Source organism: Babylonia areolata, chromosome 25 (genome assembly GCF_041734735.1).
Source record: "Babylonia areolata isolate BAREFJ2019XMU chromosome 25, ASM4173473v1, whole genome shotgun sequence".
NCBI classification, from domain to species: domain Eukaryota; kingdom Metazoa; phylum Mollusca; class Gastropoda; order Neogastropoda; family Buccinidae; genus Babylonia; species Babylonia areolata.
The window spans coordinates 6,194,297-6,213,336 of NC_134900.1; the positions used below are offsets into that span (position 1 = coordinate 6,194,297).

Sequence of the window (19,040 nt, forward strand, 5' to 3'; positions counted from 1 at the left end):
CTTTAGCCCAAGAAAAAGAGGAATTTGGGGCAAGTTCTTGTTATTGGACATATCATGAAGCACAGCGATACATTGAATGACACTGCATACATACTTGTTTTCCTATTGATTGGCTCAGATTGTTACATATACATATATTAATGTACCTCTGCCAAAGGTTTTTCTTTGCTGTGACATGGATTTGTGGGACTTACTACAAATGCTGGTGCTTGTTGACAAAACCACAATTCCCATCAAAGACCGCTGTGCGGGCAGCAGCATTTTGGCGTTGATAAGACTTGCTCATGAAATGTTACTGTGACTTTGACTGTGCAGGAGGAGAGATATATTTTTACAAGAGCATTGACTGGACATGAAATGAACAACAGTGTGGCCAAGTGTGGACTGGCTTTGGGAGTGGCTACTGTGACATATATATCTGTCTCATTAAGTGTGTTAGTCCCTTGTTCACACAGTTTTTTTTTGTTTTTTTTTAATATTTTCATGACAGCTACAACATTGTTATTGTGTGTAGCCTTGAGCTACTGAAACTATTGTGTGTAGTAGGAATGGCAGCCATTTTACTAGCAGCCATGGCGAAGTGGTAAATGCAGTGGATGAGGACTGGGATGATGCAGGTTCAAACCTCTTCAGAGGTGTCTATCACAGCGACTGTTGACGGAGTGATATGGTAGCAATCTGCTCTACTTGGAGAGATCTTTGTTGTCTGGCCTCACAAATTAGTGATTACAAGGGCTGATCCAAAAGTCTTGTCAGTTTGGCTTCCTGTAGGAAGTACTTTTAAACTTGTGTTTAGATTATACATTGGAATTTATATCAGCTTTTTTACAGATTTTAACCACCATCCCCAGCGGGATTACCATTTGGAATTCTGAAAGGTTGGTGGCTATGCTTTAGTCCCGACTTCTGGTTGCTTCCGCTTCAGAAGCAAAATCAGTCTGGCAAATTTTCTAGAATCCAGAACTTCAGGAAAGGCAGCAAAATCACAGGTTGAAACTATATCTCGGTCTACCAAAAAGATTTTGACTTCTGGCTCAGGACGAGAAAGGAGAAGAGAACTCTTAAAACTTCATGGTGTTGGAATTCCCATTTTTGTTTAGCAAAATAAGTGACAGACTTTTAGCTCAGCCCTTGTATAATCAGTAGTAGGTACTGTAGGTCCAGATATTGAATCAGAATGGGCATTACATTTGCAGTTGTCATGACTAGATTTAGATTCCATATCTCTGCTATTGTAGCTGTAAACATGCTGAAATAGAATAAGATTGTTCATTATGCAAAATGGGAAGTGAAGATGAATTTTGTTTTGTGTTGTCCAGCATTGACCTATTTGAGAGCACAGTATATTCCACTGAAGTTTTATTGACATCCTAGTCAGCTGTGGTGAGTATATTAATAGCCGCTTCTTGGAATAAAAGTATTGTGAGAATTTTTCAGGTTTGTTTATGCAAAACATTCAATTAGCGACCTACTATCACTTCATAATTTACTGAACTATTTCAGATTATGAATCAAATGCTGGTACTGTATTGTATACTGTGCACCCCATTCATGAGGGGCAAAGGCCTTATATGAATAAACCATCCATGCATCACTTATCTGTCTTTTTATATTGTGTGTTTTATTTTCCCTTTTATGAGGGCTGGGTGAAAACAAGCTGAATGCGCTCATTCCTTTTTTCCACCAATAAAAATGTTCATTCATTCATTCATCCTGTCTCTATCTCTCCGTTTCTTGCGCACGTGCACACTCGCCTCCCCCTCCACCTTCTTCCCCTAACTACTTATAAAATTTGGTAAACGCAAAGAACATGGAACGTTTGCCTGTCTGCCTGCCTCCCTTACCTGTAATCTCTATCTGCTGTATTGCATAACCCTGCCCCCCCCCCCGGCCCTCTCCCCCCCCTAACCCCCACCTCCCCCCCTAACCCCCTTCTCTTTCCTCAGTTTCCTCTCCCTCTGTGTGTGTGTGTCTCTTCTTTTTCCCCCCCTTCATCATGATCTTTCTACCAGCACATTGTGCTTACTCATTTACTGTCTTAAAATCTCGTTCGTTCTCTCTCTCACACACACATTATCTCCTCTCCCTCTCTCTCATGTATGTCCCAATCTCTTAGAATGGCAATGGAGGGATTTGCCTCAATCCTAAGATGTAGGCCAACATTCAGCTTCCAGCTGGGGACGATACAAGGAAAAAACCAACGCCAAGGGCCCCAATACCCACCTAGTTCTTGGACTCGCGTATCAAGAGAAAAATATGGGGGCGTGCGAATACATGTGTGTTTGTGAGAGAGAGGGTGTGAGGATATTTGGCAACCCCTCACCCTCTCCACCCCACCCCAAAAAAGTCTGTGCATGTGCGGTTGTCAGCAAGTGCCAGGCACCTGGACAGCTCACCTGACAGCGTCACACACATCTCAGCTCCAGGCGGCACGTGCGAACCGCGGTGGACCACGTCATCTGGCGCGAGCACGGCCCCATGATGCGCTGCAGTAGTGACAACGGGACACCATGTCCAAGTCTGTTAGGTTTTCTGTGACACAGATTAACACTTGTGAGATCCAGCTGGCATTTTTACGCTGTACAGAATGGAATCCCATGTGGGTAAGTCGACGAAAATGTTCATTTTATAATGACAACCGTTCTTGGGAGGGAAAGGTTACTTGAGGAAGACGCCCACCTGAAGGAAAGAGATTTTGGTGGCTAGTTTGTTCACATATTTCGCCGTCAACAATAGTCTTAAATTAATTTGTGTGTGTTCTAAATTCAAGGCTGGGTAGTTTAATTGCTATTTTCGCCTTATCAAATTACTGACTGTTGCTACTGCCTAAATGAAAAAGCATTTGAAGCACACGTGCGCGCGCGCACACGCATCCTCTTTGTGCAAACATCAAACGAGACTATATGTGTTTAAACTGTTTTTTAAGTTTTAATATCAAATTAAAGCATACTAGCATCACAATGAACGAAAACGGTGGCCCAGTTAACAAACAAAAGCTCAACTGCATTACTTTTACCGTTTCACTTGTTCATTCTTCATGTGTATGTCATACGCATGTTGCTAATGATTACTCCATGACACTCTACATTTTAATGCCGGAAAAACATGTAAACAGACTGTTTCAAAATTCACCCGTACATAATTTTGCATTGACTCACTTGCGTAGAGACAACAGTGTCAGTATACTAACACTGCCCAGGCCAACACATGTGCACTCTTTGGTTGTCAGTGTAAATGGAGTTCAGTTTGTACGTAAGTGCAAATCATCTGTTATATCAGCGGCTATCATTAATAATGACTTAATTGCTCATTGCCTAACCGACCACACAGGGCCATACCACAGCGTTAACTCAATGTGGGTTCAACAGAACCCGAAAAAAGAAAACCCCACAGGAAACTAAAATTTGGCACAAGTATACACATATGTGCACATTAACCTAGGGAATCACAAGTATACACATATGTGCACATTAACCTAGGGAATTCCTGACATTGACCTTTTTGTCAATGTCTCGCCAGGGAATTAAAATAGGAACCCGTTTATTTTGGTACATTTACTTTCATCAAGTGCTCAACGCGCGCGCGCACACACAAAACGAGTCAAGGCAAGTATTCAAGTGAAAAGCCAGTGTATGCTTACTATTTACAAATGGTGTGTTATTTACAAGGTACCGTGTTTCCTTCTCTATCAACAATTTACCAACACCTGTCTGTGAAGTGGATACTGAGGCATGACTGCTGTCCCAGTAAATGTAACGGTGAAAACAGTTTATTTCATTATAACAAACTGTTTAAAATGTGTGCAAACCTAACATGTGTCCCCCCTCCCCACCCCTCAGCTCATTCAAACATGCGCCTTTGTTTTCCTTATCAATCCTATACGCTGTTCCTTTGCAGCAAAACACAGCACAGACTTCTGACAAACTATGGACACACTGAAGGGCGTCTCTCAATGCACGTGGGACTCGCTCCACGATACCCTGGCTACACATATTGCATTTTTAGCAGTCGGCCTGAAAGGTCAGCAAACTGACTCTTCGTAAAACCAGATTCCTACTCAATACATCCATCACCACCATCATCACCACCACCACCACCACACGACGACACAACGGACCGGGGATCGGTAGTTCACGGAGTGACATCAGGATTTGGAAAGTCAGGGTGTGACGTCAACGCTTGGCGTGGGAGTGACGTCAGAGTCCAAGGTGGGGGTGCCATCACTGGGCGTGGAGGAGGCGGTCTGGAAACTGAGCGAGCTGTGTGACGAGGCGGTGTGGTAGTCAGAGGACGTGTCAGACCTAGGAGACAGCACCCCTCCCTCGCCCTGCCCAGACCCCCTGTCTTTAACCGCCAGGCGAGGTCCAGGTGGGGGCAGTGGTGGTTCTGATGACTCAGTAAGGACGGACAGCCGAGGGGTGATCATCATGGTGACGGCGCCGTGGGTCAGCTGTCCGTCACCTGTGGGTGAGAAAACAATCATCACAGCTCACTGTCTTCGGAAGACGAAGGAGGTCGGTACGCAACAGCACAGGATGGACAGGAAGGGGCTTTGTTCAAACCCAGGCACTGGCACACCGAGAGATGGCAACTTGTGGTGTGGCGTTCCACCATGCACGGCCCTTACGGCTCAAGGTTATGGGAGCAGTAACAATGACTTCGGACAAAAACCATAAGGAAAAAAAGCTAATTAGATAACTGAATAAAGTGAACATTTTTTAAATAAAAATAATACGCATGTAAAATACTTTTGACAGTAAGCATGGATTTGATGAAACAGTAAGGGGCTGCCTAAACGAGGACTATAATTTCTCTTCCTTTTCTGTGAAAATATTAGGACATGACAGTATGATCAGCGAAGTCTGAAGCCGAACAGTGCGAAACGTTCGCCAACGAATCCAGGTCAACAATTTATCATCACTGATTTCTGCCAGTGGTAAAAACACGACCAGTGACACCAGCAGTGATGAAAGATCCTTGTTGAAGGAGCCAGCCATGACAGTTCAACGTCGCCCTTGTCTCCTTGTGTAAAATCAGTGACAGTGCAAAATTACCTGTTCTTCCACCACTGAGAGTACAGGTCACAACACTCACTGAATGCGTCATGCACCATGTGGATAGGTGGCCTCGTGGTAAGGCATCCGACCAGAAGCGAATGCCTCCGGGTTCCAGTCCCACAGGGATCGGGATTTGTGTCCCCTTGAATGGTGGTCTAGATGATAGTCTTTCGGGTGATAAGATAAACCTAGGTCCCTTGTGCAACAAGCACATAGCACGTGTACAGAAACCCACGGCAACAAAAGGGTTGTTCCTGTCAACATTCTGCAGAACAATCCATATCGATAATAAAACAAACTTGCAGGAAAAACAAACACCCCCCAACCCCAAAAATCAACAACAAAATACGGTGGTGCTGCAATGTGGCAACGGGCTGTCCCCGGGAAAAGCTGCCCGAGTTTGATTTGATTTGATATGGATACTGATACAGCGCCTATCCTCGGTCGGAGTCCAAGTTCTAAGCGCTTTACAAACTCGGTCATTTACACAACAGGCTGCGCATCTTGGTTGAGTCGACTGATGGCTGCCATTGGGCGCTCATCATTCGTTTCCTGTGTCATTCAATTATATTTCAGGCACACACACATACACATTCAGACAGACATGTAACATTTTAACGTGTATGACCGTTTTCTTTATTTACCCCGCCATGTAGACAGCCATACTCCGTTTTCGGGGGTGTGCATGCTGGGTATGTTTCTATAACCCACCAAACGCTGACATGGATTACAAGATCTTTAATGTGCGTATTTGATCTTCTGTGTACGCATACACACGAAGGGCATTCAGGCACTAGCAGGTCTGCATATATGTTGACCTGGGAGATCGGAAAATGCTCGACCCTTTACCAACCAGGCGCCGTTACCGAGATTCGAACCCAGGACCCTCATATTGAAAGTCCAACGCTTTAACCACTCGACCATTGCGCCAGTGAAATCTTTTGCGAGAAAAAGCAACACAACAAAGTACACCACCAGTGCAGAACTGACCTGGGGAAACGAGGTAGAAAAGCACTCACCAGATCCTCCACGACCGCCACGTGCTGCAGAAGCCCGCGTGGGTCTAGGACCCTGGCCACCAGCAGTCACAGAGGGGGGTCTCGACCCCTCCGCTACCCCACCCCGCTTGGCCATCTCCATGGGAAGGTCTGAGGAGGCTCCACTGGTCCCGTACTGACCGCCCCCCACCTGTTCCGCCTGGGTGAGACCTGCACAGTCAAATCAAATCATGGTACTTAGCCTCGCAGACTACTAAGGCCATCTCCCGTCTGCACGGTGTGACAGCTGAAGTCAGACTGGCACCAGTAAGACCATCACACACCATCGTCATCGCTTTCTTCTTTTCTCTTATTCTGTGTATTATTTGTTTGAATTCATATTTAGTATCCATGTTATTTTTCATAGCTGCACACAACTTGCCTGTTTATCAATGTCGAAAGACACGACTTACTGAAAAATGGAAGAAAAAAAACGAAGGAAAAAATCAAACATACAATCACACCCGACTCTCCAATTTTATGCTGACTGATCTGTCAAGTAAATCATTTTTAATATTGTTGGGATCTTCATGCAGACATGGTTTGGTGCTGTTTCCTTTCGTTGTCATATACAAAACTAATGTCTGATTTTTGTTAATATACTATACATAGATGCTTCGCATCTCCACCCATGGAGGAAATAACAGATTATCTATTGAGGAAATCACAAGTTCTCTAACACTCAACAGGATACATGAAACGCGCATCATATAAGCAGATAAATAAAAGTAAAACAGCGGCAACACAGACCCACATCTAATCATAAAACTGAAAAAAAAAACAACCCAACTCCAAGGACGGCTTAAGAGTTAAAACACCAAGTTTAAGATTAAACAAATGCAGTTAAGTAACTATCACAACACCTCTATACGAAGGAGAAGTTCGGAACACCCAGTCCATGACCAGATCGAACCACTGTACCCTGACGCTGGAGTCACCGGGCCACCACTCCGCTCTTTAGATGTACGTCACACATCCACACACGCGCGCGCGCGCATAAAGACACGCGCACACAGGCAGACATTTTGTCTCCGATGTGCTGCACTCACCAGTCTCTTCTTCGGATAGCGATTCGTGGCAGCAGAATATCCTGCCGCACAGGGAACTTCCGTCACGGGTTTTCAGCACACACAGGATGAAGAACGTTGGCGCCATACCCGTCACAATGCCCACAAGCAACCTGAAAAGTAGGAATAAAATGAAGGTTAAGGAAACCCCGTAACATTTAACTGCAGGAAGAGAACTAAACTGATATGGATCGTAAAATGGTAATGTACGTATGTATGTGTGAACACACACACACACACACACACACACATATATATATATATATATATATGTGTGTGTGTGTGTGTGTGTGTGTGTGTGTGTGTATGGGTGGCTGAAACCTGATTGAAGGACAGATGAAAAGAATGACGAGCGCACAACAGAAACTGTCAGTCGGCTCTACCTCGAAAGGCAGCCTGTTGTGAAAATGACCCCGTGTTTGTAAAGCGCTGTGGTCTCTGACCGAAATTAGGCGCTATGTGAGTATCCGTATCGTCATCATCACTTGCAAACGATCCCTTTATACAGTGACACAAGTTGCTGCTCATTGACAAGACAGGTACAAATTAACACACACAAACCATCAGTCACAGAAATTCAAGAAATATGTTTCGCAACAAAGGACACGACTGAATCAGTTTACAATCAGTACTGTTGCTGCTTTGAATGCATACCCTATGATAGATTCCACGGGCGTGATTGCCAGTTATTTCCGAAAGACCTGGTTTTAGAAAGCGGAAGCAGCTACCTGCCAACATGCTGCTGTCGGACACCGGGGACGAAAACAGGCACGTTAGAGATCCCGCAACTAACGCCAGAAGCATAAAGTATTCGAAGACCCCCGCAATGGAGTATGGATGTCTAACAAATAAGCAGTACACGTAAATCCTTTTTATCATGTGCGATATGGAGCTCAGTATACAAAGTGAATTCCAATGAAATGTTTATTGCACATAAGACCACTGTGCTTTTTCTGCATTTGAAAATAGTACTTGTATTGTATTGTATGTCTTTTGTATCACAACAGATTTCTCTGTGTGAAATTCGGGCTGCTCTCCCCAGGGAGAGCGCGTCGCTACACAGAGAGCGCCACCCTATCTTTTCCCTGCCTGAAGTGTTTTTGTTTTTCCTATTCAAGTGGATTTGTCTACAGAATTTTTCCAGGGACAATCCTTTTGTTGCCGTGGTTTCTTTTCTTTTTCAGGTAAAACTGGGCAGGTAAAAACATGCTGCATACAAAACAATTTCAGAATTCAACTCGCACTCCACACACTGCCACCCCCTCCCTGCACACCATCATCACTCCCGTTACATTTAAGGAGGGGTGGGGGCAGCTGGAGCGAAGGGGCAGTGGGGGCGTGGTGCTGCCAGTTGGGAAGTGGGCCACACTAAAAACAACTCAGTCAACCAGCCTACAAGTTTTAAAGACATGAAGAACCTACTGTTGTTGATATTTTTATATTTTACCGGTCTTGGTATTTACCTCAGTGCTTTCTGCAAGGAGCGGGAGCCCAGGACACGAAGAGAGTGTGAACTATCTGTGTGTGTGTGTGTGTGTGTGTGTGTGTGTGATATAGATATCACGTTCTTTCCGCCTCTACCACTGTTCCACCCTGGTCTCTTGTTTTCACTAAAACCCGGTTCCTATTACTCAGTCGGCAACAAGAGGTCCTCAAACCCCTCACCCCCTGCGCCCACACCTTCCCAACATCAGACGAAACAAGAAAAGCCAAGCGCAATCCAGCGCGAGATTGAGGATTTAGTTACACATCTCCTGTCCTGTAAATTTTACACAGTAATACGAGCACAACAACCAACACTCGCTTCTGTACAGACGCTCAAATTTCGGCACGCTGGAAACGGGGAAAATGGTGGTTGGTGGAAACACCGCAAGAAAAGAAAAAAAAAAAATTTTAAAATTCTCTCAACCAGCATTCACAGAAACATGAAGGCCGTTAGTGTCTTTTTTCTCTTCAAAGAAGGAGCCAAACTTCACGTCATTGCAAACATTCCACCATGAAATGGAGGCAGAAATACGTGAGGGAAACACAGAAGCATTCATTAACGTCAGTGTGCACACATCAACTTACCACATAAGATTGGTGTCGTCCAGCATTGCACAGTCAGCTGAACGGCGGAAAATGCTCACACTTGTCGGCAACACACACTGTCCGCTAACTGGTGGGAGCGTGAGCTGCCAATGTGACACGACACACGTGACATGTCCACTCTTCCCGGCGAAGTTCATGTTGCACGTGCAACAAGTCCCAGGTCGGTGATAGACATGGTGTCCAAGCTTGTCAGGGTCAGGTATCCGTGTTGCATGTGATACAAGACCCACCTCACCTCCAGCATCCTCTCCCTGGGCTCTGTGTGTGTGTGTGTGAAAGAGAGAGAGAAAGAGAGAGAGTGTGTGTGAGAGAGAGAGAGAGAGAGAGTGTGTGTGTGTGTGTGTGAGAAAGTGTGTGTGTGTGTGTGAGAGAGAGAGACAGAGAGAAAGAAAGAAAGAAAGTGTGTGTGTATGTGTGTGTGTGAGAGAGAAAGAAAGAGTGTGTGTGTGTGTGTGTGTGTGTGTGTGTGTGTGTGTATGAAAAAGAGAGAGAGAGAGGGAGAGTGTATATGTGTGTGTGTGAGAGAGAGAAAGAAAGAGTGTGTGTGTGTGTATGAAAAAGAGAGAGAGAGAGGGAGAGTGTATATGTGTGAGTGAGAGAGTGTGTGTGTGTGTGCGTGTGCCAGTGTGCGCGCGTGCATGCGTTACAAAACACGACAATAAACAAAACGAAAATTACCGTTCATCCACCCCCCCCCCCGCCCCCCCCTGTGTTTTTTGACTCACTTGTGTAAACAAAGTGATTCTATGTTTTAACCCGGTGTTCGGTTGTCTGTGTGTGTTTGTGTGTGTGTCTGTGTGTCCGTGGTAAACTTTAACATTGACATTTTCTCTGCAACTACTTTGTCAGCTGACACCAAATTTGGCATAAAAATAGGAAAAATTCAGTTCTTTCCAGTCATTTTGTTTAAAACAATATTGCGCCTCTGGGATGGGCACAAAAAAATAAAGAATGAAGCCTAATTGTATGCAAACTGCATTTACTGTTATATTTATATTTTTTGTATTCTCTAAACTTGGCACTTTGATCTGATATTCTGACCCAACAGCTAGAGCAGTCATTATTACCATTTTTTGTTCAAACAGGAAATTCTTTTGCTAAGCATGGAAGTTTTATTTATTTTGCAAACGTTTTGGTGCAGATAGTAAAAAAGGGAAATTACTCTGTAATGCTAGTGGAGTTAATTTGCTTTAAACTGATCTTTCTCATCTTAAACATTACATTTTGAAACAAGAGAGGCAAGGCCTTCAAGACTCACTTAAAAATCCAAGGTTTTTATGTATTGAGTATAATTTCAAAATGTAATGTTTAAGATGAGAAAGATCAGTTTAAAGCAAACTAAGTTCCCCAGCAGAGTAATTTCCCTTGTTTTACTGTCTACACCAAAACGTTTGCAATGAATAAAACTTCCATGCTCAGTAAAAGAAGTTCCTGTTTGACCAAAAAATGAAAATAATGACAGATCTTTTGTTGGGTCGAATATCAGATCAAAGTGCCAAGTTTAGAGAATACAAAAAATATAAATATAACAGCAAATGCATTATACTCAATACATAAAAAGCTTGGATTTTTTTAAAAGTGTATCACAAGTGAGTCTTGAAGGCCTTGCCTTTCTTGTTTTTCTCTTCCTTTGAACAGTTGGGTTGGGTTACACGAGTGATCTTAGCTGTGTCAAGTTTGCTTAAGGTGAAGAAAAGTCCTAACTGTAGGCTATTTCCACTGACTTCAGAACATTGTTTATACTAAGCACACCTAGCGCAGCAAAAGTCGCTCATGCAACCCGGCCGAGGGTTGAGGTGGGAGAATGGTCTGGAGTGGAGAGGAAGGAAGCTCAATGTCCCGTCACACATATATTTTGTTGAAGTATTAATTTTCATGTAAGAGAGGAGGGTGGTGATGAATGGTGAGTTTGGGGAATAAGATCTGCTGAAGGCTAAGCTGACTTTATTGCTTTTATTCTAACGAAGGGAATTAGGGAAGGGAAGGTGGAGATAAAACCTTGGTTTTTGGTTGGATTAATGTTTCTTCTTTCTTTAACTCACTCAGTACGGCCTGTCCTCTCTTCTCCTCTACACAGACCCCTCGGATGTCCAGTGGGTGTCTCAATGACCCAACCTTTAGCTTCCGTCGTCAGAATTGTGGTATTCTTTGTCAACATTCACCTCTTCAGTATAAGAGCCTTCCACCTGCAATATTTTGATGGTGGTAACTGGGGCTGTTTACGTCGTCTCTTTCGCCGTTCGTATGGAGAGAGTTAAACACATTCTTTATCATAAAGATTGTTACGTTTTCTTTTCTTCTTGAATTATTTGAAAGAATTGAATTGACATTACATGATATTCGCACGAGCAACTCTAGCCACGATTTTCCTAATACTCTGATGTACTCTTATGCTATATTACAATTAAGTAAAAATTAAAGAGATTCAGTCGACAGTAAAACATAAGTCCACATCCATAATATATTTCGTCATCTCAGTTTTTATTCTTGTTGCTGTACACAATAGATTCAAGTCAGAAAATATCCTGATCCTGCTCTAACTCCATCTTTATTCTCAAATTACTTACTGAAGCTGGATATTCAACACAACCGGTGATAAGCACTCTAATCAAAGTCAGATGTTGCTTGGGAAAAGATGTATATTGTATAACAGCTCAATAAAATAAAAGGGCATTTCTTTTGTTCAGATAGTCAAAGGTTTGTATAGAAATGAATGTTATGCAAATTTCAATTCTATATCAAAAGCATGGATATTCAAACGGTGAAAAACATGGAACAACCATTTGTGGAATATCACGGACCCAATGACAGTTCCAGCGGAATGTTTTTGCAAAGTCTTGGCTCAAAGAACGCCCTCGGGGTATTTTAGGCTTTTGTACAATTGTTGTTCTTAGGCACTGGCGTATTACAGTGCTGTTCTGTGTTGATTTAAATCTGAAGGGAGGAAAAATACCCACTGCCTCACAGCCGGAGATAAACAACACATGGTTGATATCTAACCATCCTTTAAAGGATATCATTTCCTCATATTTTTAAATCAAAGTATGAATCTTTTGTGAAATTCTAAATCTGAAGAGAAGAAATTCATCTATGATCTTGCATCATGAGACATAAATAACACAAAGCGGATTTCCGATCACGTTTTAAAGAGTAGGATTTCTCCATATAAAGTGTGATCTTTCTGTGATATTGTAGATCTGAAGGAAGGGAAACAGTTTATGTTTTTACCCAAGACATAAGTAATACAAAATGAGCACCTGAGCAATGTGTAAGGGGCAGGATTTTACCATTTCCTTACAGAAATATTCACACTGTTACTATTTTTTTTCGAGCCATGATGAGCGGGGCTGTTTCTGCATACACGTTTAGCAAGATGAGGGGAAAACACAGCGAAAAGCTGCCCTGTGACAGGCCGACGATGTAGAAAGAGCATGTAACAGCATTAGGTCCAGACAAGCCTTTGAGATGTTTTTGAGAAAGTGGCATTAAATCTGAATACCTGTTTTTATAACACAGTCCACAAGAAAGCTAAGTGATAGCAAAAGCTGCTCAGTTACAATCAGCAGTTTCCAGCCTTCTCAAAAGCGAGTAAAAGCAGTATAAATACAAACAGCACAATTTCTAACAATCTTACAAAAGTATTTTAGCCGGTGGTCAAATCCAACCGAGGGCCTTCTATTCAAGACAAACAAAACACGCTCCACTGGTAGATTTGACACACAGACCAATACTGTACGATGTAGTCTTGAAAAAAAGGCTGTTTTATTGATAGAAAAAGATCGAGTCTACCTATGCTTTAACAGAGATATACCTCTGTTTACCCGCCAACTATTGCAGTCAAAGAAACACACACACACACACACACACACGCGCGCGCGCGCGCACACGCGCACCCTCTCTCTCTCTCTCTCTCAAAATTCGTGGCTTCATTCACGGATGACATTGTTACTTTTCATCGAAAAGTCCTACAATGCATGTTCATGTATGCACAAGTGTGCACCTTATGGTGTATTCCCAACACAAAAACTTTCAATTATCAAGCAAAACATATTTCTCTCAAATCTATAAAAATCTAACAATGCTTAAAAAAAATTAACTGTATTTAAAACTATGTATCATGCTATTACTCAAAAGCTTTTATGCAATGGAACAGTTTGAACAGTGAATTAAGGAACCACGCTTCTCACGTGCACGTACTCTTTCGTGTAGTGTTCTATTGTATTCAGCTTACGTATATACCTTGCCTTTTCAATATAGCCTGTGTGTTTATCTTGCTTACAGTGTTATACAGTTATATCTTTCTTTCCTCATATACCTACATTTCTTTTTCTTTTATAGTTATTTTTCTTTCTCCGTAGCTTGCTTTTCACCGTGTCACTGTGTATGTGCGATTCACTGTGTGTGTGCATGTGTGTGTTAGTGGCCGTGTGCGTACATGTGTCAGAGTGTGCGTGTGTGTGCGTGCGTGCATGCTTGTGCAAATTGTGTGTGTGTGTGTGTGTGTGTGTGTGTGTGTCTGCGCGCGCATAGATCCATTTGTTTGTGTGTGTGCGCGCGTAAATATATATGTACACTGTGTGTGTGTGTGTGTACACATATTTTTCCCGTTGTATTATAAATGTGCTTCGGAACGTTAACATTTGATGTTTTATCCATCTACGCTTCATTTTCATCTGTTGTTGCTTTGTTATCATGTTGAAAAGTAGTACTTGTTCTAGTAAAAAGTATATTTCTGCATTTCTTTCTCTTCTTTGTTCTACTCAGTTCTATGTTGAAATTCATCTTCTGTTTTGTGATAATGATCCCGTGAGAAACGAAATCAAGTGAAAAATTATAAATAAAGCAAAACCAACATAAAAAAAATCTCTACAACGGCAACACACACACACACGCTCGCCAGTAAAATGTACTACTTCTTAGATATTATGTCAGTGACTCTCGGCCATGTAATGACAAAGACAATGGTAAGGATAATGAGGCTGTTGAAAGCATTATTCACGGATAATGAGGCTGTTGAAAGCATTATTCACGGATAATGAGGCTGTTGAAAGCATTATTCACAAGTATGCCGTAAATATGATACGATATGCTAAAACTTTTTGCACTAAAAGTAAACATCAACAGTGATAAAAAAAATTCCAGAAACACCTTTTTCAAGGCCGCTTGAATTCATGTTACCCTTTGCAAAGTAAACCGAAGTTGGTATAAAAAATAGTTGTATCTAGTTACCCAGTAATTCAGACAAAATGTGGGGGTGGAGGGAACTTCAATAATGCAGTGTGAGTTACACTTCAGCGTAATATCAGTTCTGTGTTGTCGTAAGTATCATTGTCTAAGTGTTTTGCTGACATATGTGCCATACTTTATGCACAAACTTGTCACTGAAGCGGTGTGTTCACTTCCTTTCCCTGAACAGCAGTCCCAAAATGTCTGGGGCAATGCAGTTGCATCTTGCTCTTTGTGAAAGCGACGGCACGCTGAAATACGAGTCCCCTGTCCTCTTTCTTTCTGTCAAGTATTGTCCCTTTGATAGATAACACGTGGCGGCGACAACAGAGTCCCTTCGCTGCCCACCTTACAAGTCGAAAGGCGGAGGTCCTCCGGCTCCTTTGGGCCTGGGTGGTGCTTGTTGGCGTCTCCTACTGGGGCGGTCTGGCTCGGAGTGGTATTGGCGGCCGAGCATTGCTCGCGACGGGTCAGACCTAGCCCCCTGCCTCTGGACCTGCACATCCCGGGACAACAAGGGGCGGGTCACCCTTCCCATGGCCTGGCCAGGGGCGCCATGCCTCCTCCGCACACTGTCGTCCATGGTCACAGCGCGATTCCTCACCCGACCGTCAGAGCCTTGGCTTCCCCGCTCTTTATCGCCCACGGTCCGAGTTCGGTTCCTCGTCCGATCATCAAAGTCATTGCTCCTCCACCCTCTGTCGTCCTTGGTCAGAGCGCGATTCCTGATCCGACCGTCAGAGAGTCGATATTTGTCTAGAGTTTTGTTCTGTGGTGGTGGTTGTGCCCGAAACTCCACTTGATGCATCGAGTCTTTTCGTGACTCATATGATCCGTGTGCCTTGTCCAAGGCTGGGTGAAACACGTCATCTGGGTGCGTGGCATGGTCTACAGGGTACAGTTTACTGGCTGGGGTCTTCAGCCGTTCCACTGACTCCAGTGGAGGCAGGTCGGATGATCTGGCCCAGTCTTTAGGTCCTGTTTCTTGTCGTCGTTCTGATCGTCGGTGCTCGTCACGACAGGTCCGTGCAGAGGCGGATCTGCATCTAAAACTGTCGTCATCTGCAATTTCTTCAGAGGACTTCCGTGTTGTATACTGCGATGCACTGGTATGAAAAGAAACCTGTGGGTCAAATGAACCTGTACTGTGGAACTTTCCAGAATCTCTTTCCTCCGACGAAGGCTGTACAGATGCTGCGAGTGGTTCGTGAAAAGTGAAATGTGACACGGACTGACTAGGACTTTGAGAAGCTGCTGATTGTCTCTGTGGACTCTGAGAAGCTGCTGACTGTCTCTTTAGACTCTGAGAAGCTGCTGACTGTCTCTTTGGACTCTGAGAAGCTGCTAACTGTCTCTGTGGACTCTGAGAAGCTGCTGACTGTCTCTGTGGACTCTGCCAGGGAGAGTTTTGCACAGACGACACAGTCCTGTGGGGACTTGACGGCTGACTCTTTCTGCCTGGTGGAGTGTACCTCATCAAGCCAGGAAAAGGTGGCAACGTTTCACGTGCTCTACTACTTGCACTGTCTGAACTAGAAAACCGTCTCCTGAGGTGTTCATCAGATGTTTCGATGCTCCAAGTGTCCGTCCGTTCAAGACCTGCGCGACCACTTGGTGGCTTCCCAATGTCTTTAAGTTCCATGCAGTCATCTGTGTCGAGTTCTCCCCGATTTTCGAATAAGCTGATGATTTTACGTTGAAGGTTTCTTTTTTCTTCCCGTGAATAGTGATAGAATTTTGGATGCTCAACCACTTTTCGCACACTTCCAATCATTTCGTGTATCGGGGGTTGATCTTGTATTGCCCATTCAGTGACCTCCCCTGGAAGTTGACCACCTACAGCCCCAAGGATCTCTGGCTGGGAGAGACCCGTCACTTGTTCATGCTTTGTTCGATCTTCAGTACCGGGGACAGATCCTTGACGTCTATCTTTTGGGACTTGTCGGGAATCAGAGTCACTGTCAACTTTCCCAACATTGTCAAAGCTGTATGCAGTAGATGAGTTGGAATCATTGTCAGTTCGACCCTGGTTGACTTCAGCGCTGACCTGGCTGGGGTCTTGTGCAACTGGCTGATTAGCGGCGGGAATACCTGGAACAGGTGGAAGAGATTGCTTATTCACACGGGAAATATCTGGAACAGGTGGAAGAGATTGCTTATTCACACGGGAAATATCTGGAACAGGTGGAAGAGATTGTTTATTCACGCCGGGAATATCTGGAACAGGTGGAAGAGTTTGTTTACTCACACCGGGGATATCTGGGACAGGTGGAAGAGTTTGCTTACTCACACGGGGAATATCAGGAACAGGTGGAAGAGTTTGTTTACTCACACCGGGGATATCTGGAACAGGTGGAAGAGATTGTTTATTCACACCGGGGATATCTGGAACAGGTGGAAGAGTTTGTTTACTCACACCGGGGATATCTGGAACAGGTGGAAGAGTTTGTTTACTCACGTGGACAATACCTGGAACTGGAGGAAGAGTTTGCTGACTCACGATGGGAATATTTGATTGCTGATTTGTGGTCGGAACTGGCTGAAGAGGTGGCTGACCACAGGCGGGAGTATCAGGAACAGGTGGGACATTCTCCTGGTCTGCACGGAGGCTGTCCGGAAGTGGCGAACGATTCTGGCGGCTGGGTGGGGTCTGCTCACTGTGGAGACTCCGATAGCTATTGGTAAAGCTTTGGAGGCTGGTCTTGTCCTGAAGAACATTTGGGCTGGGGGCACTCGAAGGCGCTGAGAGGTCTGAATCGCTGAGAAAATTGGCAACATCCGACAGATGCGTATCAGCGAGAATTTTCTGATGGCCGGCTTCATACGGAGAGCTGGACATACAGGGGTTAAGGCCACCCGCCCACTGCACGTGCTGCTCGGAAAGCATGGGGCGCTTCAGACTGACGTAGTCGTCACTGTGGTCTTCTGGAACTGCCGGCAAATCCACCCCACTCCGTGCGGATTCTGAGGAGGCCTGCTGCCTCGGAGTGAGGGAATCTACCGCTCGGCTGTCCTCTTCGTTCTTCTCTCGTTCTTCGTCTAATCGATAGATCGATCAATCAATCAATCAGTCGAACGTCAGTCAGATGACCAATGATAAAACCCCAATGAAACATGCAACAAACACAACAGGCAAGACAGACAAGTATAGAAAAGGAGGAAAGAAAAGTAACGAAACGATGACAAACGTACACAGTGATAAGCTTCACTAAAACTCAATGTGAAATTAACAAACAATGAGGCCAGGAGATGAAATGATTAACAAATTTATTTACCTGTGTGCTAGCTGAATCGGTAGCGTAAGCAGCACTGACTTAAGTTGTGTACCTTGTGAATGGAGAGAGTTACCACTCTTTATTATTTGTTAATCATTTCATCTCCTGGCCTCATTGTTAATTTCCAGTTAAAAAACCACCGAGGCAACAATGTGTTTGTTCTGTATTGTCCATGTGTTCTGTGTTGGCTTGTTCAGGATTAAAGAGGCTATGCCAGTCTCGAATAAAAGCTAATTTGTGTTTTCACATTTCTTCTGTCTTTGCTGCTGTGTGCACATGTCAAATGATTGGTATGATGACAGGCCCGGCGCTTCCTTTTTTGAGGAAGTGTCTGGGTTTTTTCCAATGTATCTTTTATTTACCTGTGTGCTAGCTGAATCGGTAGCGTAAGCAGCACTGACTGGAAGGTGTGTACCTTGTGAATGGATGGAGTTACCACTCTTTACTATTTGTAAAACTCAGTGTGTCCAAGGGAAGGAGAGAAAGAGGACAGAGATGAGAGAGAAAAATATAGAGAGGGGGGGGGGGAAGAGAGGAGAGAGAGGGAAAGAGGGGGGGAGAGAGAGCGGGGTGAGAAAGAGGGGAGGGAGATGAGGAGAGGGAGGGAGGGGGGGAAGAGAAGATAAGAGGAGAGAGAAAAGAAAAGAGAACAGGAGAGAGAGAGAGAGGATATAAAACCAAAGAAGGAAATCAAAAGGGAAAAGAGGAAGACGAGGAGAATGAAGGGAATATCCAGAGGAAGAAAGGTCAGGAAGCACCTTGGAGAGGCACCGACACGTCCACTCACCCTCTACCGGCACACGTTCGTATCCCCACCCCACCACGCCACAACTCACCACACACACAATCCCCACCCCCACCCATCCCCCCACCCCCTCCCTTACCTTCTTCCCCACCCCTGGCGGCAGCGACGGAGCACCACTGACACAGGAAGGCCCAGCGGCAGCAGAAGAGAAGAGCCCGCGGCTTGCAGCACAAGCACATCACGCACCTGGGCAGCAGCTCCTGTGTGCAGTCCCGCCAGCAGGTCACCCTCACCGCCCTCCCCCTCTTCCTCAGCACCAACACCGCCGCCACCGCCGCCCCCACACCGATGACGGCCAACGCAACCAGACTGTTGAAACAGTAACAACGGTGGTAGTCGTGAGGAACGTGAGCCCTCCCCCCTCCTTCATCCCCCTCCACTCCCTCCCCCCCCCTTAATCTCCCTCTCCCCCCCCCCCCCATCCACATTTTTCCCTCTGTGTTCTTTCCATTCAATTTCGTTCCTAAGACGGAAAAATCGTA

The 19,040-nt window shown here is 44.6% G+C and overlaps 1 protein-coding gene across 2 annotated transcripts; it reads right to left on the reverse strand.

Moving 5' to 3' along the window:
- Nucleotides 1–2,994: 2,994 nt before the first annotated feature.
- On the reverse strand, nucleotides 2,995–9,352 carry LOC143299856 (uncharacterized). Of its 2 annotated transcripts, XR_013057572.1 has the most exons (5): nucleotides 9,232–9,352; nucleotides 7,144–7,274; nucleotides 6,077–6,265; nucleotides 3,476–4,461; nucleotides 2,995–3,437 (listed from the first exon to the last, which is right to left on the reverse strand). XR_013057572.1 is itself a non-coding variant. In XM_076613346.1 (4 exons), exons 1-4 carry the CDS (start codon nucleotides 9,255–9,257, stop codon nucleotides 4,160–4,162), a joined length of 648 nt encoding a protein of 215 aa, XP_076469461.1. In that variant the 5' UTR covers nucleotides 9,258–9,352; the 3' UTR covers nucleotides 2,995–4,159. The 2 variants fall into 2 exon arrangements, 1 of the variants encoding a protein (XP_076469461.1); XM_076613346.1 differs by having other exon boundaries at nucleotides 2,995–4,461.
- Between the last annotated feature and the right edge of the window lie 9,688 nt (nucleotides 9,353–19,040).